At 42.2% G+C, this 25,571-nt stretch overlaps 2 protein-coding genes across 5 annotated transcripts in view; both read right to left on the bottom strand.

Annotated features, from left to right (window-relative positions):
- Positions 1–5,723, bottom strand: part of GFOD1 (glucose-fructose oxidoreductase domain containing 1) — an 86,476-nt gene extending 80,753 nt beyond the window's left edge. For both annotated transcript variants that reach the window (XM_018563668.1, XM_018563669.1), the window contains exon 1: positions 5,458–5,723. In XM_018563668.1, the coding sequence (XP_018419170.1) occupies positions 5,458–5,710 (253 nt within the window). In that variant the 5' untranslated portion in view covers positions 5,711–5,723. The remainder of the gene's footprint in view (positions 1–5,457) is intronic.
- A 248-nt stretch (positions 5,724–5,971) lies between these two features.
- SIRT5 (sirtuin 5) overlaps positions 5,972–25,571 on the bottom strand; it is a 28,648-nt gene continuing 9,048 nt past the window's right edge. For 2 of the 3 annotated variants that reach the window (XM_018563671.1, XM_018563672.1), the window contains exons 4-9: positions 25,277–25,502; positions 24,996–25,083; positions 22,967–23,020; positions 22,225–22,348; positions 21,889–22,004; positions 19,463–19,703 (exon numbers count right to left, since the gene is read on the bottom strand). In XM_018563671.1, coding sequence (XP_018419173.1) covers positions 19,628–19,703; positions 21,889–22,004; positions 22,225–22,348; positions 22,967–23,020; positions 24,996–25,083; positions 25,277–25,502 — 684 coding nt within the window. In that variant the 3' untranslated portion in view covers positions 19,463–19,627. Of the gene's footprint in view, positions 5,986–19,462; positions 19,704–21,888; positions 22,005–22,193; positions 22,349–22,966; positions 23,021–24,995; positions 25,084–25,276; positions 25,503–25,571 lie in introns of those variants that run through there. The other variant, XM_018563673.1, reaches the window with a different exon arrangement.

Consider the following 25,571-nt stretch of genomic DNA (forward strand, 5'->3'; position numbering starts at 1 on the left):
TATATATATATAGAGAGTAAATATTATATTGTCACAATGTTCTCACCGGTGCATGGAAATACCCCAGCGGAGCCTGGGGCAGCTGTGAATAACTGACAGATGTTCTCACCCTTCTTCAATCTATATATAAAGTTTTAAAAAAAAGTCTTGTCTTTAAATAAACAGCATGCATTGTCTCCAAATGTGTCATATCCCAATGTCCAATGAGTATAAGATTAGTCACTGCTGTCCATGGCATACCTGATTGTGCACTGGATTCTTAGAATAAATTAGCGGCATGTCTGTCTGTTATTACTCACTGCAGTTCCTATTTAATGTATAAAAACTTGTGACCGGGCTACCATTATGAATTAAACAGAGACACAACAACACTGCAGTTTCATAGAATATAAAGCAAACAAGGTGGCTGTACTAAATACTGTTTCATCTAGTGGACACAAGTCACATTTCATGTTTCAGATTGTACATGTGATGAGAATATTCCAAGTCTAAGTGGCTACAAAATCAGACAGCTGAAAAGGAGCAAACTGTACATGGTCTATGTATTCTTTACTATGTGTCATTGCTATGTAACGTGAATGTCCCAAGAAAGAGCCTGTGGATAGTGATGGACAAATATACTGCTATAATGATGGCACCAGGGTTTCTTCCTTCTAATCCTGCAGAGTTAATGCAAAAGATGCCGTAAAACATGACCAGAAAGGAAAGTTCCAAAATACTTATAAGTATTACATATACCTAATTTAATACTTATATTATATGATTTATAAATCATTCACACAGCATTCTCATCACTTGATGGAGCCAAGGAGAAATCCTATGCTCCTCAGCTCCTTCCCGCTTGAACAGCATTCAGCCAGCCTATGTCTGAGCGGATGACACTGCAAAAATATCAGTGACATCACCACTGCGCTATTCATAGTCTGTACAGGGAGCAGAGCAGGCCCAATCCACTACAAACTGCATGCAGATAACTACAGGAGGGGGCATATACAAGACCAAACAGAGAAAGCAGCAGTGACCGGTCTTTATTACAGGAAGCTCCTGCACGGAGGTAAAAAATACATGAAGCTCATAAAGATTCAGGTAAAAATACACATGCACCTTCTATTTAAACAATATTTGCTTATCCCGGAGTTCAGCTCTTATTTAGCTTCTACCAGTAAGTCCCTATGAGCTGTTCAGTTCTCATCAGTCCAATGAGGTCCATACATATCCTATCACTGGCTCTCAATGAATCTGCAGTGATGACAGTTTATACACATGTATGCTTCACCGGCTTTATCTCTGGCCTCATCACATAATCAAATATGGGTGTAATGCTTTCTATACTAGTACCATGTTTTCCCAGGTCTGTTTTTTTTATTAGCGGATTAATTAACAATGGAGATGAAGAGAGTAAGATGAATGTGTGTATGAGATACATTGTACTTGCTATGAAGACCTGTCGCAATGCTGAACAAAGACGACAATAAAATTTCCCCTTTAGATTGGGGCTGGGACCACGTGGGAAATAAGTGGTGAGCCTGCATATATCAAAAAAGGTATGTCCGCCGCTTCTGAATGAATGCAGGGAGCTGAGTGAGTACAATAACGTATATGGTACATGTGCGGTGCTATTCCTGCCCACCCGGAGAAACAGAATCCACATCACACCTCAACCAGCACATGTGCACATGCAGATCAGCCATAACCCAGGCTTACCATCAACAGAAATTAAACTTGGCCAACGTGATCACAATTATGACTGGCACCTCTCATCTTCAAATGGCTGTGCATCGACATTGCAAATGGAAGTACAGTAAATTATGCAGCAGCTGGATTGGAGCTATTAATTAATGCCAAGAAATGATGCTACCATAGACTGCTGCTGATCAACCCCCCTGTCAGCCATTAACACTAACAGTGTGCGTGAACGCTGCCAAAATCGCGTGACTTTGTGTGCTATCACACGACATTCAAAAAGCAAATGTTGCACTTGCGGTGCCACTATTTGTTAACGGCATCACAAACGCGGCATGCCAAACGTGTGGCCAAAAACACGTGAGCTTCTTTGCTGCGTTTGTCACGTGTATAGGGCAGCCCATTGACATGTATAGACTGCCCTATGCTGGCGTGTGACCAATACAGCAAAACACGCCGTACATTAGCATGGCTAGTGTCAGTGTGGGATTAGAATGGTTTTACCTCTTCTTTTATTTGTATTTGTATTTTGTGCTGCTGACCTCCTCCTGCTTTTTTCAGCCACTTCTTGACTACATGCAGCGGCTCCAGCATCTGTTACACATCACTGAGCTGGAGCGGCTACCTAATGCCTCACAGCTGAATCTGGACATGAGTGTACTGGTGTAATGTACGCATGTGTGTCAACAAGCACGCGTACATTAGTAAATTCAGTCTAGTGGCTAGAATGGAGTAATATTGTGGCCACTAGGATGAATGTACGTTTCTAATACCTGTACTACATAAACATGAGTAACTTATGTGCCATTATACGCATTTATCATGGTGGATTTGTTTGCCAACTTCTGGCTGCACGATCCAGAATAGAGATGAGTATTTAAAGCCCATCTACAGGCAAACCAAAAAAACTACCCTTGCAGTGGGCCGACCCTCACACTTTTACTTACCTGATCCCCGCTCCCCTGGCGGCCAGCACTCACCTTCTCTCCCCTCCTGGTGGACTGTCCCTCAGCATCCTCACATCTAAGGCTGGGCACACACCTTACAACCATTGCAAGACTTTTGTCTTGCGATGGTTGTAAGGTACATAAAAAAAACGTACGATCTGCCCATCTTGCATAGGCAGATCGTACTTGCGATGATCGCAAGCCACGTCCCGAGGGGCGGGCTTCCGATGACCGCAATGCCGAACGGGCAGTGTGCGCTTGCGCACACCGGCCCGTACGGCTTTCATCGCACGGACATGCCACAAACCCGCCGAACGTCGTACGATGCTCGGCGGGTTTTCTAACATGTCGGTAAGTTAAAAGTCGTGCGACCTTACAGTAGTATAGGTCGCACGGCTTCCACACACCTTACGATAATTGTACGATCGCGGGATTATCATAAGGTGTGTGGGGACCTTTAGATGTGATGAAGTCAGTGATCCTTAGCCCACCAGAGCAAAGGGGAGAAGAGGCTGTAGAGACCGGTCTTGCGTCCCAAAGGTATCCGGCAGGAGTGGAGATCATGTAAGTAAAATAGCTGTTTCCTGTCCCACATAAACAATCACTTAATTCTTCCAGTTCAGTGGTAGCCCCACTGCAAAGGGTAGTTTTTATTTTATTTTTTGCCCAGAGATGGGCTTTAATTGCACCAATGCACATGAGCCCTAATAGTGAGGGAAGGCAGACCATGTCTGAGCAATTTGTGTTGGCACAGCCATTCATAGACTCATGTGACAACGCAGGAGAACAATGTGAATAAAGTTGCCATCTCATAACAGGAAGCACCTGACCAAGAACTTTTATGGCCAGATCATCAGGAATTGGTTTAATAAATACTGCATATTTAAGAGAATGAAGACTGCTTCTGAAATGACATGATTTGGTTTAAATCTACTCTAATAAAATGTATTACTGTAGACTGATCAGCATGTGGACTGATCCTCAGGAAATGTTTTATTGAATACTGCAGGGAGAATTTATCAAGATTGGAGCAGACAGAATCTGAAGTAGTTGCCCATACTTACCAATCAGCTTCTATTTTTCATTGTTAAAGCTTAACTGATCAATCTGAAGATAGAAGCTGGATGGACACTATGGGCAACTACTCCAAATTCTGTCTGGTTTAGTTTTAAATGAAGACAGTTTATGAAAATTACACAATTGGGTTTAAATCTACTCTAATATTATATTTTAATGTAGACTGATCATCAGGAATCGTTTTAATAAATACTGCAAAATAATTTTTATCAAGACTGGAGCAGACAGAATCTGCAGCACTTGTCCTTGGCAACCAATCAGCTTTTAGCTTTCATTTTCAAAGCTTAAAGGGTAAGTTCACTTTCCCAAGTGAATTAGGAAAAATGGAAGTACCAGCTCCAATCTTGCTACATTCCCCCCCCCCCCGCTATACATAACTTTTGGCGAACCCTGCTTCCCCTCCGCTAGGTGTACTATCTATATCCCATTCCGCCATGTAGTGCAGCCCTGCACTATGGATTTTGAATTTCACTCGCACTTGCGAGCACCCATTGGTCAGTGTGGTCACCTGACCGTGCTGACCAATGAGAATCGCTTCTTAGCAAGAAGCAATTTTTATTGGTCAGCGCGGTCAGCACTTCTCATTGGCAAGAGCGGTGAGCGGTCAGGTGATCAAAATCCATAGCACATGGCTGCGCTACACAGCAGAACGGGGTAACGATAGTACACCCGCACCAGCGGAGGAGTAGGAGCGTACGCTGAAAGGTAAGTATAGCAGGGGGGAGGGGGACAGATATGAGCGGGTAATTCCATTTTTCCAAATTCACTTGGGAAAGTGAACTTACCCTTTAACTGAACAAGCTGAAGATAGAAATTGATTGGTTCCAGTTTTGATAAATTCCTTGCTGCACATTAATAAAGAGAATGAAGACATCTTATTCAATTACATGATTGGGTTTAAAATCGACTGTAATATTAAGTATTCCTGTGAACTGATCAGCATGTAGACTGATCATTAAGAATTGTTTTGAATCAATACTGCATATCTAAAAATAGAATAGACATCTTGATTGGACTTAAGTCTACTGTAATAATATATATTACTGTAGACTGATCACAGGAAATGTTTTTAATCAATACTGCACATCTAAAAAGAGATTGGAGACATCTTATGAAATTACCTGTTTGGACTTAAAACTATTGTAATAATAAGTATTATTGTAGACTGATGATCAGGAATTGTTTAGATAAATGCTGCATATTTAAAAACAGAATGAAGAAGACATGACCTGATTGGACCTAAATCTAATGTAATAATATATATTATTTGTTTAAATTAATACTGCACATGTAAAAAGAGAACAAATACATCTTACAAAATGACATGATTGGGTTTAAATCTATAGTAATAATAAGTATTATTGTAGACTTATGATCAGGAAGTGTTTAAATAAATGCTGGATATTTAAAAACAGAATGAAGCCATGTTATGAAATGACCTGATTGTTTTTTTAAATCTACACTAATAATAAGTATTACTATAGACTGATGCTGAGGAATTGTTGTAACCAATGCTGTATATCTAAACATATAATAAAACCATCTGATGACATGACATGATAGTTTTTCAATGTGCAGTGATAATAAGTTTTGCTGTATAGTGATGATCAGCAGGCAGCATGATCCAGGCATGGGATTCCTGGGCACCCCGCCTCCTGCGATCATGGCTCCTGTGAATGACAGCTCACTATGACAGGGGGGGGGGAGCAGGGCACCGGTCAGACTTGTTGATGGGGCACAATGGACTCACCCAGGGTTTTCACCGCGATCTGTTTGGTGAGAGGTGGTGGTAGGTTGATGCACACCAGATCCACATCTTGGTGCAATAAGACGTCGTCGATGCGGTTGGTATAGAAAGGGACACTCATTTCCTTGGCCAGCTCTTCAGCCTCCTCCTGGGTCCGACCCCATAGAGCCTTGACAGCGAAGCCTTCATCCTTCAGCAGGGGGATGATCACCCTAGATGTCAGGCTGGTGCCAAACACCCCGACTCCGGGCAACATGGTCGATGAGAAGAGCAGTCAGGCGGCAGGCACAATGACAAGGTGCAGCAGGAAGCAGTGTGCATGCACAATCAGCACACCCTGCCGGGTCTGTACACTCCGTCCTCTATGCCCCCCTCACCTCTCAGGCTGGAGGGGCCAAGATCTTCCCTCCATGTCCAGCTCCATGCTAGGATCGTCCACACACAGCCTCGATTCTTCTAATCCAAGGACAATGCGATCCCAGGAGAGTGCATGTAAAACGAATCAATAGATCATAGAAATACAGAGCAGCCCTGATGGCTTGGTTGCAGTATCCTGCGATCCAGAGGTCCCTGGGCTAGAGCCAGTGTGCAGATCTGGCAGCTTTAGTCTTGTTCTGCCATGATCACAGGCTTCCCCCCTTCATTGCTGTGATACAGGGAGTGGGTGGAGGCAGCTGCTGTCACCTAGTGTGTGTGTGAGTGTGTGACTCTGTGTGTGTGTGTGTGTGTGTGTGTCTTTTCCTGGAACGCCCTCTCTCCAGCTCCATCTGCTATTGGCTATTACTAAGGGGATATTTAACCATTGCTTCCCCCTGTTGGACCACGCTGTGCTAGATGCTAGATCTACAACTGGTCCAAGATGATGCTCATTGCAGGTGCTATGCAGTCCCAGTGTACACAAACAGGGGAAATGATTCCAAGGTATCTGGGAGTACTGCCCTTGGGTCTAAGGTGCACACAATGACACTACACAGCATTTCCGCTTTGCATAAGAATAATAACAAACACAAAAACTGAAGACAAAGGGTCGATTCAGAAAACATGCTTAGGCGTGTCTGTAAACGAATGGTAAAGACAGAGTAAACAGAGACTCCCCCCCCACCCGACTGTTATTTACTGGTAGGAGAGGAAAAATGCAAAGAACCTGTTACACCTGAAAACTGGAGAGAGGTAGACGGGTGGACGCTAATTACAATTTCTAGATATATTATTATAGATATATTATTTTATTTTATATATAATATTTGTTATATTTTTGTTAGCAGTAAAATAATTTATTTATTTTTTTATTGCAGGGTACCTATTATATTATTTATTATTATATCATATGTCATTTTTTTATGTTTTTTTAAGCAGTAAAATTGTTTCTCTTTTTTATTGTAGGGTACCTATTTTTTTTTTAATAAGGATAAAAGACATTGCAAAAGTTACAATCCAATAAAAGTATGACCTTAAAGTGGACCTTCAACCTAAAATTAAAGTGTATTTAAACTGAAAAGCAAAAAAATTAATATATTGCAGCATACCAATACAGGTAGCTGCACAGGGGTTATGTTCCTGAGGGAATCGTTGTAAATAGAACCCGGTGTAAAATGAAACCCAATATATAATGTAAGCAGAGCCGGTGCTAGACTATTTTGGGCCCTAGGCAATACCAGGTACTTGCACCCAAGCGATTGGGATTCCTTGTCTGGAGCTTTTTATCATGCATAAGACAAAGCAGTTGGGATTTCTTGTTTTCAACGTTTTGTCATGCTTAGCTTTGAGCAACAAACCACCAAGGTGTAAACGGGGAATAACAGACCAAGCTGTTCGGCAAAAGTGGAAGTTAGAGGGTTGAGACAAACCATTTAACACTGACAGGGGTGCTCACATCTTTTATTACTTTATGTAACACTTTTATCCCAACAGGAAAAAAAAACAAATGTTGATGTAACTGATTAAAAAGTGTTAGCAGGAGTTCAGATTAATTTTGTTAGTGAGGTCCATCCAAATCTACTAGTCCATCTAACACGACCCTCTCCACAGGGTGACAATGCTGCTGTCCAAGGGTGGCTCTGTTGCTTCTCCATAGAATGGAAAAGTCTAAAAAAAGGAAAACTAAAACTAATGCAGCCAGCACATCTAAGGACTGGTGAGCAGCAATAGATATTCAATTGTTGCTTTTGGGTTTAGATACGCTTTAAGCACCAGTAAAACTTCCTTCTCTTTTTATTCTCTAATATAGTGCAGCTTACCAACAGGGCCGGATTTACTCCACCTGCCGCCCCAAGGCCAGGTTCCACAATACGCCCCCCCCACCCGAGGCCGGGCCTCGATGGCCTTGTGGGAAATCCGGGCCTGCTTACCAATTCTTAGATGCGGTGTCTGCATTAGTTTTCTTTTGTATGTTTTTTTCCAGAATGATCTGCACAGTAAATCTGTAGTTTCTTGTCTGCCTTTAACAGGCCAAGCGGTCCAGCAAAAATGGCAGATAAGGGCTGAGACCAACTATATAACACTGACAGAGGTGCTTACAATGGTCAGCTTTTATTCATTTATATAAAACCTTTATCCCAAGTTCAGATTTAATTTGTTAGTCAAGTCCATCTAAATCTACTGGTCCAGCTAACAAAATCCTCTACACAGGGTGACAATGCTGCTGTCTAAGGGTGGCTCTATTGCTCCTCCATAGAGTGGAGTCACCCCAGGAAGTATGTTTTGGCTGGATCACCAGATGAAAATAAAGGAAAAAGCTTAAAAATCTGAAAACTAGGGATGTCACGATACCGGTACCAGCATCGGTATGGGGACCGATACAGGGCATGTTGACAAGTACTTGTACTTGTCAAAATGCCCCGATACATTGCGCCGAAGCTTGCGCTATTTTTTTTCTTTCCCCTTACCTTCCGGCTGCTGTTCCCTGAGGCTGCAGTGCACAGAAAGTGACAGACCTCTCTACATATGTATGCAGCATGTAAACACACAAAGGAGCCAGCGATCCCGCCCCGCGCACCCTCCACCATTACAGCAGTCTGATGACGCCCAGGCCTGTGCACACGGAGCCCTCTCCTCACCTGACAGAAGCGCTGGCAGTAATCGCTCGCCGCCTGCACGGCCTCGTCTTCCCCTCCGTCAGCGCTGTGCGGGAGAGCAGCGGCGAGTCAGCGCTGGTCCGGTGGGAGGAGCTCCAAGTGGGGTCCTAATTTAGCTGGCAGGTGATCGGGCAGCTAAATTAGGACCCCACCTGCCAGTGCTTCTGTCAGGTGAGGAGAGGGCTCCGTGTGCACAGACCTGGGCGCCATCAGACTGCTGTAATGGTGGAGGGTGCACGGGGCGGGATTGCTTGCTCCTTTGTGTGTTTACATGCTTCATATATATGTAGAGAGGCATGTCACTTTTTGTGCACTGCAGCCTCAGGGATCCCCTCCACAGGGTGTGTACATGATCATCTCATGTTTAACCAGGCAGGCATGTGTCATGTGTGGCCATATCCTCTGCTAATATTAATAGGTTAAATGATCCGTAGTACAAGTACATGTTATGTACTATGGATCATTTAACCCATTCATGTTAGCCGAGGATAATTGTAAATCTATTGCTGCAGTCTATTCTATATGTAGTATATAGTACATGTATGTTACACACGTCCAGTACACTGCAACAATAGATTTACAATTCTCCCCTGCTAACATGAATAGGTTAAATCATGATCCATAGTACATAACATGTAGTCGTACTATGGATCATTTAAAGTCATCTGTCCCTTTTTTTAAAAGTATCTGTAATTGGTATCGGCAAGTACATGAGGGTGAGTACTTGGTCCTGAAAAAGTGGTATCGGGACATCCCTACCGAAAAAGAATGCAGCCGCCACATTTCAGGATCGGTAAACTAGAATATATTACATTTTTGTTTTTAGATACGCTTTCATTTTTGCAGCATTGTAATCCTCCCAATAAAAGCTAAGTATTTCATTTTTTTTACTTAGATTTTTTTTTCTATGTAAGATTGGGGTTTCTTTCTCCTCCTGTGGCCTCCTGGGATACTGACGTCTTATATCCTAGGAGGTTGCAGGAGAAGAATCTTTTTCATTCAATGTAAATAGACCTGGTGCAGATCTCATGCTCCCTGTAATGTCAACGAGCAAGATGCAGGCATGGGACAAGATCTGTGGGAGGACAGCAGGGCGAAAGAAGAAGGCAACACTGGATCTATTGGGTTGGGGTATGTAATTACAGCATATGAAGATGACTAAGCTCTCATTCACACTAGAATCGGCCAGCACGTACAGCTCCCTGCTGCGTGCTCAGCCGTATTGGGCAGCTCCCGGGAAGGACAGGTGCTGCGTGTGATTAGTACACAGCCCCGTCCTTCTCTATGGGACTACGCGGCCATACGCCCCCCTACACTCACCTCCAATGCAGGTCCGTGCGGGTGCGTGTTTCCTGGCTCGGATGCAGACAGGATCCATCCTGTCAGCGTACGAGTACGCTCACCCGCACCCGTACGGACGTGCAGGGCGGGTGAGCGTAGGTCGGTGTACGGCCATGTAGTCCCATACAGAAGGACAGAGGCTGCGTACTAATCACACGCAGCACCTGTCCTTCCTGGGAGCTGCCCGATACGGCCGAGCACGCAGCTCGGAGCTGTACATGCGTGCCGATTCTAATGTGAATTAGGGCTAAAGGTGAATGGGCAGAAGAAAATAATTTGGGAGGTGAAGTTCCTCTTTAAAATGACAATGGCAGTGTCCAGTGACAGCAAGCCAAGAACTCAGTTTTTTTTTTTTATTACTAAAAGGACAACTCAGGAGGAGGTCAAAGGTGAACCAGGGGGATCATTGGAAAGCATGTCAATGGTGAACCAGGAAGTCAGAGCAAAGCTTCCTGTTATATTTTCCTTAAGTGACCTCAAAACCTTTTGTGTCTGCTTCTCCTTCCCCAGAGTTTTCTCAGTCCAAACCATTTAAAAAATGACCATCAGTTTATCCAAGAAAAGATTTAGTGATGGTGGTTCGGAATGTAGTATGCCTACGCTATCCGTTTTTACAACCGTTATATTTTAGCTTTTTCTGTATAGCACAGTCCTGCATAGAAAACACCTCTTGTAGAATCTGAGTCTCATAACCACAGGCGTTTCAGCTGCTCCCAGGGTCGCCTGAGCACAATGTAACTGAATGAAAACAAATCCTCTGATTGCATAATATAGGGTTTTGGGAATGCAAGTTCTGACAGGCACTGTTCTACCTTGGACGTTATAGGTGGTACTTGTATATAGACAACTGGATTCCACAGAGAGATCTTCTGTCTCTAGGCAGATGTGTTTGTAAACTTTAATAGGCAGCAATATTCCCACAGGTTCTCAAGTAGCCTTGGATACTAGTGAAAACACAAGAGCTAACTGGCATTTCGTCTGAGCAGCTTGAATAAGCCTGTTCTCTTGAGTGCAAATCCTTTTATATAGTATATTTTTTATTTATTACAGGTATTTATATAGCACCGACAATTTACACAGCAACATTTGTATGCCAATTTACATACAGAACATTCACCCCAATCCCTGCCCTTACGGAGCATGCAATCTAAGGTCTCTATCGAACATAAATACAGGGTCAATTTAGACAGGAGCCAATTAACCTTCCATCATGTCTTTGGAGTGTGGGAGGAACCCAAGCACAGGGAGTACATACAAACCGCTTGCAAATAATGCCCTGATTGGGATTCAAACCATGGACCCCCAGTGCTGAAGTGCTAACCACTAAGCCACTGTGCTCTCCAGTAAAGTGCTTTTTATTCAAACTGCATGCCCCCTTCCCCTCTAAGATACTAGCCTCCTGCACCAAGATTGTGGTCTGACATCAGTGGAAAGTGCATATATGTTCATGGGCATTGGAAAGAACAAGGGGTCCAAATACCTGCAGACAATGGAAATGGCCACTTGCACATCTAGAGTACATTTAGTGTCCTGAAGATTGTAATTGTCAGTCAGTAGGCAGTGGCGGACATATCAGCAGTGCAGCCTGTGCAGGAGCACTGGGGCATCTGAGGTCCTGGGGCTTGTTACAGGTAAAAGTTTCCCCCAGTCTGGAATGTGCCCCAGAACCTCAGTGGCCAGATGATAGGCAGGGTACTTTAAATGAATGACAGTATGCTAGTCAGGGTCTGTGGGCAGTAGCTGATAGTACTTCATAGTTCCAGTGCAGAGTGGACAGTGGGACTCAGCATGTACAGAGCAGCTCCGGTTTCAGGTAAATACTTATTGGGTTTAGGATAATTATTTCTAGTCATGTGAATATCATCAGCTCTCATTGGCCCTTAAATAATGATTCCTATAACTTAGTCGGGAATGTCATGTATGTGAACCTTCCAGAATCCTACACTTCAGAACTTTTTGGCAAATCTCAATGAGATTCACTTCATTTTGTATCAGAAAAATATTAAACAAGCCCCTTTAAGATCAATAGGTATTTTTGTGTTTGCTCTAATCGCACGGATAAAGCAAAACACTTTCAATAATATATTTATCAGACCAGAAGGGAGCAAATAACTGAAGTTCATATTTAGAGTTTACGTATAGTTTTAAAACGAACCCAGGGATTGTGGCGTGAACAAGCCCTAAAACGTAGCAAGCTAGACTTCATTTTACATTGAAAGCACTTGAAATAAAAGTTTATCTATGAATACATTTTTAACTAACAGATATGCTTTAGGTTAAAAGAAGAGTAGGAAGTCAATTGTTAAAGTAGAACTGAAGCCAACTTTTTTTGAATAGAGTAAGGGAGGGTTAAAACCCAGTTAACTTTGTTTTGTTTTTGCCATCTCTATCCCATTGCGGAGAGTTGCCATCACTTCCTGTCCAATAACCACAACAGAAAGTGAAAGGAAATCCCTCCAAAGAGAGGGAAATCCCTGGTGGACAGAACTAATGTTCCTATTGAAACATGTCCCATCTATTCCTGATCCTGTCTTTCACTTTCAGTGATGATGTTCATCAGGACCAATACAGAGGGTGAATCTCCATTAAAGGGGCACAGACAGCAATAAAATACCCGTCAGGCGTTTCAATTCCTCTTCACTCTATCCTAAACTAAGAAAAAGTTGCACTTTAACCCCTTCGTGACTGACGACATACAGTGTACGTCGCCAGCATCGGGGCTGTTTAAACAGACTCCCGGCGACTTTTGCCGCCGGGACTCTGTTTAAACTTGTAGAGCGGACTGTAAATAGAGAAGTAGAGGTTTATGTATCTGTGAAAGGTTGGCCTCTAGTGGCAGAACAAAGTAACTTTCTCTGTAACAGTAATGGCAACCCCACTCTAGTTCTTGGAGCCGGATCTTTTGTGCCAAAAAAGATCAACGTGTCACCCAAGGGCTTATGCACACAACTTTGTTGCATTTTTATCAGTACAGTATTTTGATTTTTATGCATCTGAATACAGTTCTATTGTTTTCAATGGGTCCTTGCACATAGTGCAGAAAGGTCAGAAAACTTGTTCTGCGTTCAGATGCTTAAAATCAAAATATTTTTTTTTTTTGTTACGTCCGAGGTCAGTCATTTACTTGTGTAAATGTACCTGCATACAGCATGTACATGTATCCAATAGTTAATTTAATAGAACAAAATGGGAGTAGAATTGTATGCGTCTAAAGGCTGTATATGCATGTTTATGCATCTATATGCATGTAAACACAAGCACTTCATGAACCAATTCATGTGGCTTTTTTTACGCAAGAAACGTCAACCAGCACTCTCCTTCATAGATGATTAGAATTTTATTATGCCCGTGTGCACGAGCCCTTAATGTCCAAACTCTAAATTATGTCATCACAATACCTGTGGATCAGGATCGATGATTGTCCCTGGATGCTGACAGATTGGGGTTGATTTAATAAAGGCAAATAGGCTGTTCACTTTGCAAGGGAATTTGCACTTCGCAGGGGATGTTTCCCTTAGCTTAGTGAATGTGATGAAACTTCACTTTGTACAGAATAACCAATCATGTTCAAGGAAAATATATATATTTTTTTTTTAAACAGCTTTTTTTTCCTGAACATGATTGGGTGGTGGAAGTCAGCAGAGTTTCGCCTCAATCACAAACTTCTAAGAATCTGCTAAGTGCAGATTCCCATGCAAAATGAACAACCTATTTGCCTTTAGTAAATCAACCCCATTACTTCCAGTGACAATCATCCCTGGACACATACATGCAGACAGTCGCGGGCAGATTGGGTCACTGTCAGCCTGTCATTCACTTGAACAGGCACAGCGGACACACCTGGGATGCCTGCTGCAAGAATATGAAGTTCTTGTGGCAGGAGTCCCCAGCTGCAGCTTCGATCATCGTGTGCATGAGGCCTAAAGCACACATTTAAAGTGACATTAAACCATCAGATTTTTTAACATAAACCAATACTGTAATGTGTGCCTTACTGTAATCCATGGTTGTTTCCCTTCTCTTTGCTGCTCTTCCTTTTAACCCCTTCATATCGTACGAATTTCGTATGCAATGGACTTTTCGGCCGATAGTCGTATGTGTGCATTGCAGTGTCCGACCGACAGTACTGTACAATCGTACGACTTTTGACGGTCAAAGAATAAAGGTCTTATTGTGCTTACGTTGCAGCCAATTTCACCCTAATAAAAAAAACTCAGTAAAAGCTATAAAAAATTTAATATATTTTATTTTTATTTCCTTGTTTATTCTATCCTCATAAGTTTATGGTTCTATAAGTCTAGCGACTGCTCAATACAGATTTATTAAGCATATATTTCCAAATCGCACTTGTGGTACAAGTGTATATCTACGACAAGTTGGAATGTAAAAGAGATTTCAGGTGACACGGTTTATTTAATGTCTGATGTTTATTTAATGTCTGATGGATGTATTATGTGGCAATGTATCTGCTTGTTCATTATGAATGTACACAGCAATGCCTTATATGCATATAAACCATTAAAAAAAATAAAAAGTTGGAAAAAATAAATAAAATTAAATATAAAAAATAGAATGCTTATCTTACACCCCGGCTTCTGCACTCTTCCTGCAGCTGCTGTTGACGTTGCTGGACCGAAGAGCAGAATTTGTGAGAAACGCTCTGACACTTTGAAGGCATTTAGGACCCTCTGGTTTTCCAGAATCCAGAAAGAAGGCCTAGTGACATTACTCACATCTAGGCGAGTCTTCTGAAAGCCAAGGTTTGAGCAAAATCATTTTTACATGTTTCTGTAAACCTTGCGTTTTTGTTCATGGTCTGTTTTAACCTAACCTCTGAAATGAGCTCTTATCTCTTAAATCCCCTCCCTCTGGAGTATATTTAAAACTTACATCAAGCTTTCAATATGTTTAAGGGAATAATTTGTTTGTGAATCTGTTGGAAAGTTTCTTACCTGGAGATCCTGCCAGTAACAGCGCTTCCTGTTTTAGGTTGACCATGCTAAGCCACTGCCTTGCATTTAGTGGCAGCATTGCCAGCCATCTGTGTGTGCTTCCTGATTTTTTTTTATTCCACAATATAATTAAACAAACATTGCGCAACCCAATATTTTTTTGCACAACATGTGGAGGTAAATCACCGCAAAAAAGCGAATGTCTGTACCTCTCAAAGAGATGTTTGCTCCTGCCAACTAGGGTTGCCACCTGTCCAGCATTCACCTTGACAGTCCGGGTTTTGAATGCTGTGTTCGGGTTTCATGGCAGCAGAAACTCGGACACAAGATATCAGGCAGACAGGGGCAACCGAAATTAAAATAGGGGCTACTGGCCGCCAACTGATAATAGTCTTGACTGTGATATTTACATATGAATAAGCCACGACTCATTCACCCAAAAAAAAAAGTCTGCTTGTCGCTAGTGTTCAGGTTTTGCTTTAAAAAAAAAAAAAAAAGGTGACAATCCTACTGCCAACAGGTAGTTTGGTCCACCATTTTTTGACAAACTGCTCCAAATGTCTCAAGTGTGAAAGATGCCTTCTCCAGAGTGCATATTTCAGCTCTCTCCATAGATGTTTGATAGGATTCAGACCAGGGCTGACAGAAGGCCATTTCAGAATAGTCATGTTTTGTTCTTAACCATTTTTGGGAGCTTTCAGCTGTGCGTTTGGGGTCATTATCCTCTTGGAGGATGATGACCTGTGACTAAGACAGCTTTCTGACACAGGGTAGTACGTTTCGCTCCAGAATGCCTTGATAGTCTTTAAATTCCATTGTGCCCTTCATAGATTGAAGGCACTCTCTGCCAAATGCATAACTGAGCCTCCTCCACTTTTCACAATAGGCACGGTGGGTTTTTTTTTCTTTGAAAGCTTTATTCTTTCTCATGTGAACAGAACTGATGTGACTTGCCGAGAGGCTTCATTATTGTCATATCTATCGAAAGCACATTCTCCAAGAAGCATTGTGGTTTGTCAAAATATATTTTGTCAATTTCCAGTCTGGATTTGTTATGTAGAAAATAGTAAGTCCCTCTGCACTCCTCACAGCGCTCCCGGCCCAAGTACTTGTAGTTTTGCTCGCAGTGACAATCACGTATGCCACCGTGCAACAAACAGTGGAAAGCAGAAATGACCAGCACTCAGTGAATATCTTTGATGTCCATTTAATCGGACCAATCGTCATGTACAAAATAGTGACGTTACATTGTCGCCCTGATGAAGGGATCCTGTGCGGTCCCGAAAAGTCGCTATTGACAACTGGTCCGATTAAATGGACATCAAAGATATTTACTGAGTGCTGGTCATTTCTGGATTTATTGTTTCTTTCAACATTGAAATCCTCCTGGGTCTTCCTACATTCAGTTCACTATCTCTCAAAAAGCAACGGATGGTGCAAACAGACACTGATGTACTTTGACCTTGGAGTTGGGCTTGTAACTCTTTGGAAGTTTTCCTTAGATCTTCGTCTAACCTTTGCATTATCCTTTTGTTCTGGGGGTCAACATTCCTCTTGAGGCCACGTTCAGGGAGGCTGGCTACACTCCCATGGACCTTAAAACTAAACTTTTCGCATTTATAGCCACAGGAAATTGCCTGGAGATGGTCTTATAGCCTTTACCTTTGACATGCTGGTCTTTATTATTATTATTATACTGTGCTGCGCAAACTGTTGGCGCTATATAAATACTATGTAATAATAATACAGAATTCATATGGAGCCAAAAATTCATACAGCACTTTACAAAATAAAGAGACACAGTACAGTTACAATTCCATACAAACTTGTTTTTCCCCATTCCGGATGAAATGGGTTATGGTTAACACCCTGTGGTTTTTTTTTCTACCATCTGGGTCCATTGGGGGGGGTTTCCTTCACTTCTTGTTCTTCAGGCACAAGAGGAAGTGAGAGGAAATCTTTCCAAAGTAAGACAAATCCTCTCAGACAGCTGTCATCTAAACCAGCAGCTGCATAGGAAAATTTCTCTCCATTTCTGTTCTGGAGGCAACTTAGAAGTTAGAATTTTCCCTCACTTTCAGTGTGGGGGGGAGTGGATACCAGGATGGACAGAAGGGGTAAATCTTAATGGGGAAATAGGAATACAAACATGACCAGGTGTCTAACCCTTCTCTACTATATCCAATTTTTTTTTATATTGCCTTTACATGCACTTTATAAAAAGGTGAAGCTTTCTAGAGATTGAAAACAACTTTTGAGATTACATTACCATGATTTTTTAGTAATTGGATTTAGCATTAGTTTAGGTCATACTGTGACATGCAGGTCGTTCTGACTTAAATCATGGTATTTTCACCATTAACAGCAGCCATGTTTTACGTGTTTATGTGGCTCTTATATTACTTTCATTGTCATCTGTAAAATAGGGGTGTTCAACACATGTACATAATATCCATATATTTAAGATTTTTTCCATCACCACAGATGGGCCATTTTGTCCAGTTTAGGCAACCTACAGCAAGGATAGAAAAAAGTCCAGCACATCAATCTGACCATACAGGCCAGCTTTAAAGAGTAAACTTCTCAAGGAGGACTGCAGAGCAGCCAACTGTCATATGACAGAGTTTTCTTTTATTGTTAGAACTTTATTGAAGTGTCACAAGTGAAGACTCTATTGGCACAGCACGGTGCTGCATGCAGTAAGTTGGTGAGGTAAACTGAGCCAACATAAAACAAGGCAAAATGCCTTGTCCGTGCCTTAGTCTGGGCTGGAAAAAGCGGCCAGCGCAGCCCCAAAGCATCTGTTGTAAACAGGCCCCTAAGTTAACTGCAGTGACCCTTTCATCTTTGGTGATATACTAGAAATACAGCCACAGGGGCACTGGAGATGAAGTTTCTGGTATTATAGTACTGGGAGTAGATTATGTGATTCTAGATGGCAGACCCTCCAAATTAGCGCTGAGGAATTGCTGTAATTGCCTGCCTCAGTATCTACAGAACAAAAATAGGAAATAATCTAAAATGATGTTTGTTAGAATCCTTGCAATGTACACAACTGACCTGGAGAGAATGTTCCTTAATTAAGAAGCATGAAATACTTTTCCCACAGTGCAAATAGATCTACATTGTGTCAGCAGTGACGAGCATAACATTTGCTTTTGTTTAGTTTATTTGTTTTACAAATTATTTTTACAACAAGCCTAAAAGACAAAACAAAAAATCAAAACTGATTCTGCAACTGATTAACACAAACGCATTTGAAATCTAATTGATGTCCCTGATGCTGATATTTTAGGAAGAGAGCTTCTATGCTGCAAAAGTGATAATTCTGCAGCAATATTGTGTGTATATAAAGTGGTCTGTATGTGCAAATCAACATATCCTAACAATGGTACTATGCAGACCAAAGTTAAGGATGTCCCCGAGAGGTTTGCATAAAACCCATAACATACGAGTAGTGTGCATGGCAATTGTAGCCTACATTATTTTGTTCGTTATAATGTGTAATGTTTGATTTTACTGTTCTAGATAAAAATGATGCAGAAACTTGCTTTTACATTCATCTGGAAGACCTACATTACAATTTGTTAATGTACAAAAAACTGGGGCTGTAAGAAGAATCCATTTAATATGGTGCAAAAGCAGTGGTGTGAAGTAACCCACACCAACCAGATACTATCTTTCATCAGTTTAGTGTATGCAGACTAAAGGAGTTCTGATTAAAGGATAACCATACTGTTGTATAACACATACTTGTCCACCTTCCAGTGAGATTAATTTTGTGAGGCCTGCAGGAAGCCGCACAGATGCCGCTGCAGTTTTTCCTGCCAGCTCCACGCTTCTCGTGCGCATTGTCAGAGAAAATCCTATTCATTCCTTTGGAGAGGCCATCTATAGCTGTGATTTATAATAAATGGTCCCTCCATAGTAATAAATAGGAATATTCTGCACATTCTTAGAAGAAGCAAGGGACGAGCCAGATAATTTTTCCTGTGGGCTTCAAAGCATAGATCTTGCAGGAGACTTCTGGAAGTAACACAAGGGATAATTATACAAAAGTAGTTATCAGAATTTTATGGGTAACTACAGAACACTGCCCCATTTGTAGCCTACTGATGAAGAAAAATAAGGCTGAACAGTTGTGTCAAGGCAGCGCAATATAAACTGAAAAAACACTCCTAAGAAGGATTAAAGTAAGCATTACATAAATCTGGACAATTCAAACTCTGCAGATGATAAAAGTAACACATAAGCAGAGGTTACTTTAAAGAGAAATCTCATGTCAAAGTGATTAGCAGATCCAGAGATATAAGAAGCTGAAATGATGTGCCAAGTCTCCTCTAAAATTCAAGTTTGGCCAACCTCTGCAATGGGTGGTATCACTGAACAATAGAGGGACTTGGGAGAACAGTAGATGAGTGGCAAAGCTTGACTTTAACGGGAAGAGTGAGCTTTGCATATAGCAGCTATATCACTGGGCCTGTCAATTATTTCAACATGCTGTTTTCACTCTGCTTGTGATTTGTTTTTCATTTTATTCTGTTTGAAATGTTCACATTTGCAGTAAGTTTATTTTTGGTGACTTCTATGTTCTTTTTATGCTCAATTCAGGGGAAGGAATATTTGGTGCAAGATAATGTTTATAGTGCAAGTGAACAATTTTTTAAGACATCAAGAGACTCCAAAAATAAGTGGTAAAAATGTCAGGCTCCCAGAAACTGCGGCCATTTTGTTGAACAAATCCTTCTTTTGCTCATACACTGTAACAGTTCATTAGTTGCTTACAATACAATGTGCAAGTTAAGTTCAAGAGATAAGCTCCGTTTCATGGCGAGCAAGTGCTGGAGGCAATGTTGTTCCACATGGACCTTGGAAATGGAACCTAAATATATATTTTAAAAAAAAAGGAAAAAAGGTTAACAGATTATATTTAGTGGACACTTAACACATTTGGCAAAACATGAGTATCCACAGTTTATTTAGAGCATATTAGAGAATCATTTTAAACTAACCACAAACAAGGGGTGAGCTTATTACTGCCCATCAGGATTTGCACAGTGTGTGATTTGAGAATTGAGTATAATTTTCCTACAGGAGCCTTTTGTTTTAATATAAATTGTTAAAAGGAGAACTATGAGGTGAGTGATCTTCACTCAACCTCATTAGTTCGAGCTGACCTGTCACAATAGATCGGGAAGTGACCGAACGCATACCGTCGCTCGCTCACTTCTCGATCCTGTCCCTGCAGAACGTGACACTTAGGAGAACTATGGGGAAAAAACACTTACCCCATAGTTCTCCTTTAAGCAACTTAGCTAAAATCATTCACATCAAGTAGCATCTCTCTATATACCAGAAGTTTTAGAAACAACTCTTCATTTTAGTAAAAGCATGTAAGATTTAGAAAGTAAGTCAGATTTTTTTTTCTATTTGTGCCTCCATGATGGAGATTTCCCCTCACTTCCTGTCCTGGAGACACCCTGCAAAACCCATGAGACACAGGGAGTTAGAGTGCCTGGAAGGGAGCTGAAATACTCTTAAAATGTGGATTTATTTTTGTTTGTGTCTCTGTTGGTTAGACTTCCCCTTTGCTTCCTGAGCCACTGACCTGGGAACAGAACAGGTAAAGTATAGAAAAAGTACTGAATTTCCTCCAAAGACAGAAATAACCTGGATAGTATTTAAACCCTTCCATACTCTATCCAAAACCAAAAAAAAAATACAATTTTAGCTGCCACTGACATATACATTCTAAAGCTAATGTTTTAGATTTGTGTTTTTTTTTTATTTCTATATACTGTATATTTGCAAAATAACGCACTGCCATGTTTTGTGGTACACTGCATATGTATTAATACAAGGCAAGCATGGCATCAATCATCTCCTTTCAGGTAGGCACTCTCTAATGTAACCATGCAGAGCTCGAAAATTCATGTCATGGGTGGCTATATTGGAACCACTCGATGGGCATAATTGCATTACAGCAGTTTGTCTTGATGGTTTCTGGATATGCCAATGTAAATGAATCCTTTGCTTCCAGCATTCTTTGCTTCTTGTGGAATTTCTCCCAGAGGCAAGCTGGGCTGGCACCCTTCAGGTGGAGTAACATTGACCGACCTGGAGCAGCACTGTTTTTTGGTTTGCTGTAGGGATGCACAGATACCATTTTTTCCAGTACGAGTACTGATACTTTTCTTCAAGTACTCACCGATACCCATTACTAATACCTTTTTTTGGGCCGTCTTGTTTTCTAAAACAATACAGACAGTTCTTCCTCCCTTCTCCTCCTTGGCCGCTGCAGCTACAGAGCGGCCGAGGTGCAGAGAAATCAGTTCAGCTGTCTTCCCTTCACTTCGGCTCCTCTGGCCACCTGCAGCTTCCTCCACCCACCTCAGCTGCCATAGGCTGGAAGACTGCAGAGCTACTATTGGCCGCCTGGAAATTTCTGCAGCACGAGTCCCGACGAGAGCCTTCACCTCGGTACATGGAGGATACATCTCTATACCAGCCCCCAACCACTACAAGGAAGATGCCACCTGAATTAGATCAGCTATGTGCACTACAAGTCCCTGTTCTTTCTGCCTTACACCGCTGACCTCTGCACTATGCATCATACTGCTGACCTCTTTACTGCTGGTCTCTGCGTCACACTGCTGGTGCGGGGTCTGACCAGGGCTGTGCGTGGCATCTCGTGGGTGTGAGCGGCGGGAAAGAGGAGATTTGTGGCCGGCGCTGTATACAGCCGCCCTAGTGTCCCAGCAAGTTCGGGGCCTTACGGCAGCTGGATGCATCTCAAAATTGAAGGCGCCGGTACCTGCGCTTAGTATCGGGCCATTTTCACGATACTGGTATTGGTGCATCCCTAGATTTAGGCACGTAATACTACTTTGGACTACCACACATTGTCAAGACTGTACTGGTAAATTACTAAAGGTGCAGCAACATGCAATGTCATATAAAGGCTGTACGTACAAATTGCAGAGTCTAAAGTACATTTACATTCTGATTTGTGAAAATTACTTAATGCATATCTAGCAGGAACACAGCAGAAAGTATAACACACTTACGCAAAGCCCATGGTTGCAGGTGTGCTCTCCATATTGAACTCGGCAACAGGCACTCCTCGAGCTGCCACTTGTGGTGCAAACATGGCGGCAGGATAGACAACTGATGACGTTCCAACCTGCAGGGGAATCCATGTGACAGAATGACTAACAAATAGGATCACTGCATCATATGACAAATAACGCATTATGTAGCATACAAATAGGATGGATTTTATGAAATAGGATACAAGTACAAAGACAAAACTTATATTTGCACATTACCAGCTGTTGGCACATCTTGGCTCTGAAGTAGATGAAATGCCTACTGTGTTTTCTTATCTACACAGTACCACTTACCACCAAACACAAGTCACATATTTCCAACTCTTTCTCCACTTCTTCCAGAAGATGAGAATCCAGGGTCTCACCAAACCATACAACATTAGGTCGGAGGAGACCATGGCAGCCATTTTCTTCACACCTGCAAGCAGATACAATACATCATTCTTTACTTCAAGTACCCAGGGTTGCTTCTTCCCTGGCAAAAGCTCAAGAACCAGCCACCAAGATTAATGCCAACTAATGGGAACTTGCTGGCATAAGGTCTTTGGACAATCAGTGCCCGGAGTTGTTTTTTTGTATTAATTGATTTAAAATTAAAGAAGAACACTGGATATACATATTCTTAACTCTTGCAGTGGGGCCATCCCCACACTGTAAGGCTTAAGTGCTCGTTTCCATCTAGGGATGAAAATAACAAAGATATACTCACCTGCTCCTCAGAGCCGACTGGCCCCTGAAGTCTCGCTCCCCCTCCTCTCCAACAGTCTTAAGGTCCTGTGAGTCATCACGTCCGATACAGTCTACAGGACATGAGAACACAGAGGGACATTCCATTGCTGGAGTGGAGGAGGAGACAGACAGAAGGGACCAGTTTAACATCCAGCTGGCTGCGAGGTTCACGTGAGTATAACTTTGTTATTTTCATCCCTAGACAAAAACAAACACTTAACCCTTGTAGTGTTGGGGTAGCCCTAGGGTTAAGTATATTTATGCCCAGAGTTCTTTTTTAAGAAGATGTTTATCCACAAATATTCACCTTGGTAATTCCTCGACTGGAATAGCAGCATCAATAGCCTCAGGGTCAGGGGCACTAATAGAGACATAAAGGAACAAGATCATGTCATATCCAATTACACATAAGAAAATGTTTAGTAAAGTAAACAATGAAACTATCAGGTACCCTGCTCATGACAAGTGTGTCGTAGTCAAACTTTACCTGTGATGAATCTATACCTTGATTTCTTCATAGGCAACCTCAGCACCCCAGCTGTGGTGGAACTACAGATCTGATTATGCCCCTGTTAGTCATGCCTGTGGCTGTCAGCCTTGCAATGCCTCATGGGACTTGCAGTTTCACAACAGCTGGAGTGCCAAGGTTGCCTACCCCTGCCTTATGATATCAGAATTATCAGGCTTTTTCTCTACAATGAAACAAAGCAGCCGCTCAACACAAAACTAACACCCTCAAATCTCAGGCCAGCGGCCAGCATTAGACTTTTGTTGATGTACATCTGGGGTGCATGCCACAATCAAACACCCCAATTTTCTGCTTTGGATAACATTATAGCTATACTAAAGACAAACAGTGCAAATCATTTACCAGGTTTATTTTATTTGTATACTTTTCTAAATAAAAGTTTCAGTTCAGCAAAATTAATCAGGCTGCTCACAGGGCTTCCAATTGATCCTGCATCTGCGCTGTGCAACCTTTCCCTGTTTTTCCAATGTAGGTGGACAAGGCTGAAGTGGCCTAGAAAAAGGTTATTGCTTGAACTACTGAACACTAAGGCTGCAACCTTAAAAACAGAAAACGAGGAGATAAGCACTACCACCAAGCGGAGACCTGTCAGGAAGTGGGGAGTGGGCCCGATGGATTGGTTTGTTGGAGCTGTGGAAATTGGGATATGTGTGGTGGCAAGGACGGATCCAGAAGTGGCTGGTGTCGTATTATTCGAATGATGGCAGAGACAACCAGAGCGGGAGACAAACGTTGAAGAAGTGAGTAATCAAAAAACGTTGGTCAGATGTGTGATATGTTGCAACTCACCGTGAAATAAGTGGTGACGCGATGTCATCGACGAAAGGTTGAGGTGATTTTCTTGGAATCCTAGGTGTTGTGGAATTCCAGGTTGATAGTTCACTTTAAAGAGGAAGAAATGATCTCCAAGTTTGTCCAGTTACTTGGTATGCTTGGGGTGATTGTGCGTTGGTAGCAGCGTTAGGTGCTGTTTTGCGGTGATGGCATTGATTCCTCGAAAATGTTAAAGTGGATGCTGTAGTGGTTTAACCCCAGTGGTTATGGGAGGGGTTGGTCTTTCCAGTAGCATTCCGAACTTCTGATGAGTTTAGCCCCTGAGGTTGGCCAGAGGTGTGTGACCGGTGAGATTTCTCACTGGTGAGCTGGAGGCTTTTAGCGATCTGTTCTGTAGATGAACAGTCGTGTGGGAGGACATGGGTAAGTGCGGGCTGAGACACACCGCCGGGACTGGGGAGAACAGCCCAGACGTTGTTTGTGTTGCGGCTGCCTGGTATTGTGTCAGAAAAACGTCGGCGCCAGGAGGCGTGCAGTGTGGGAGCAACCTGATCCAGACAATCAGTACAGGCATGAGAGCCGAGGTAAACGAAGGTGGGTTGGCAGACCCCGACGCTCGAGGGCACTGACCTTCGCCCGAGACAACGAGCGTTGGGTCAGGAAAGCAATCAGTGAAGGAGGGGTAAAGGAGGACACGCTGCTTGCGGACGTGGAGCAAGTCCAGTGTCGGAGCTTCAGCCATATTGCTGCAACCTTGCAGGCTCAGATTAAGAGACACACGTAGTAGATGAGAATACTGGCAACTATTGGAACCTAGCATGCAGGACAGCTAACTGCACAAAATAAACGTCAGATAAAAATCAGAGCCATACAGCAGCCAGGATCTCTCCGGAGTCAGGGTGCTTAAGGTTATTGTGTGTCTGAAGTATAGATGGCAGTATCAAGGCTATTATTATGTACTGCTTGCCCAGGCCTGGTTCTACCCTAACCTCAGAAATTAGATATAAGTATAAAAAACATGAAAACATCTTACCCTTTTCCTTCAAGAGCAGGACATACAGGGCTCTTGTAATTTTCCTTCACACTGCCACAAGTGTTACATCGGGTCCTAAATAAACTACCTAGTTCAAAATAAAATACAGTTCATAAATACACTTCTTTTTTATCACAAGCATTATTCAAAAGGGCCAATACTATATCAGTTTGATCAAAGTGATAAAAAACAATCTTACTGTAGTAGAACTCAAGGTTAACTTTTCTGTGGTTGTTATCTGGTTATTGAAGGCTAAACACAAAACCACACCTCCTGCCTACCATGTATTTCAAAGAGATTGCGTGTCCCGGCCTTGCGATGCAGCTCATCAATATTCTGTGTTATCACCACCACCTTCCTCCCCTGCTTGCTGAGCCGAGCTTCACACTCTGCAATGGCTAGATGTGCTGGGTTTGGACTTTTTGTCAGCATCACTTCTCTTCGGTAATGGTAAAATTCCCAAACACGAGAGGGATTCCTGGCGAAGGCCTCAGGTGTTGCCAAGTGCTAGGAGGAAATTATGGAAACAGTTTTCTTATTACAATTCTTAAACTACAATTCAAGAGAAAGCTGAAT

This window comes from Nanorana parkeri, unplaced genomic scaffold (genome assembly GCF_000935625.1).
Source record: "Nanorana parkeri isolate BGI_ZX_2015 unplaced genomic scaffold, ASM93562v1 scaffold684, whole genome shotgun sequence".
NCBI classification, from domain to species: domain Eukaryota; kingdom Metazoa; phylum Chordata; class Amphibia; order Anura; family Dicroglossidae; genus Nanorana; species Nanorana parkeri.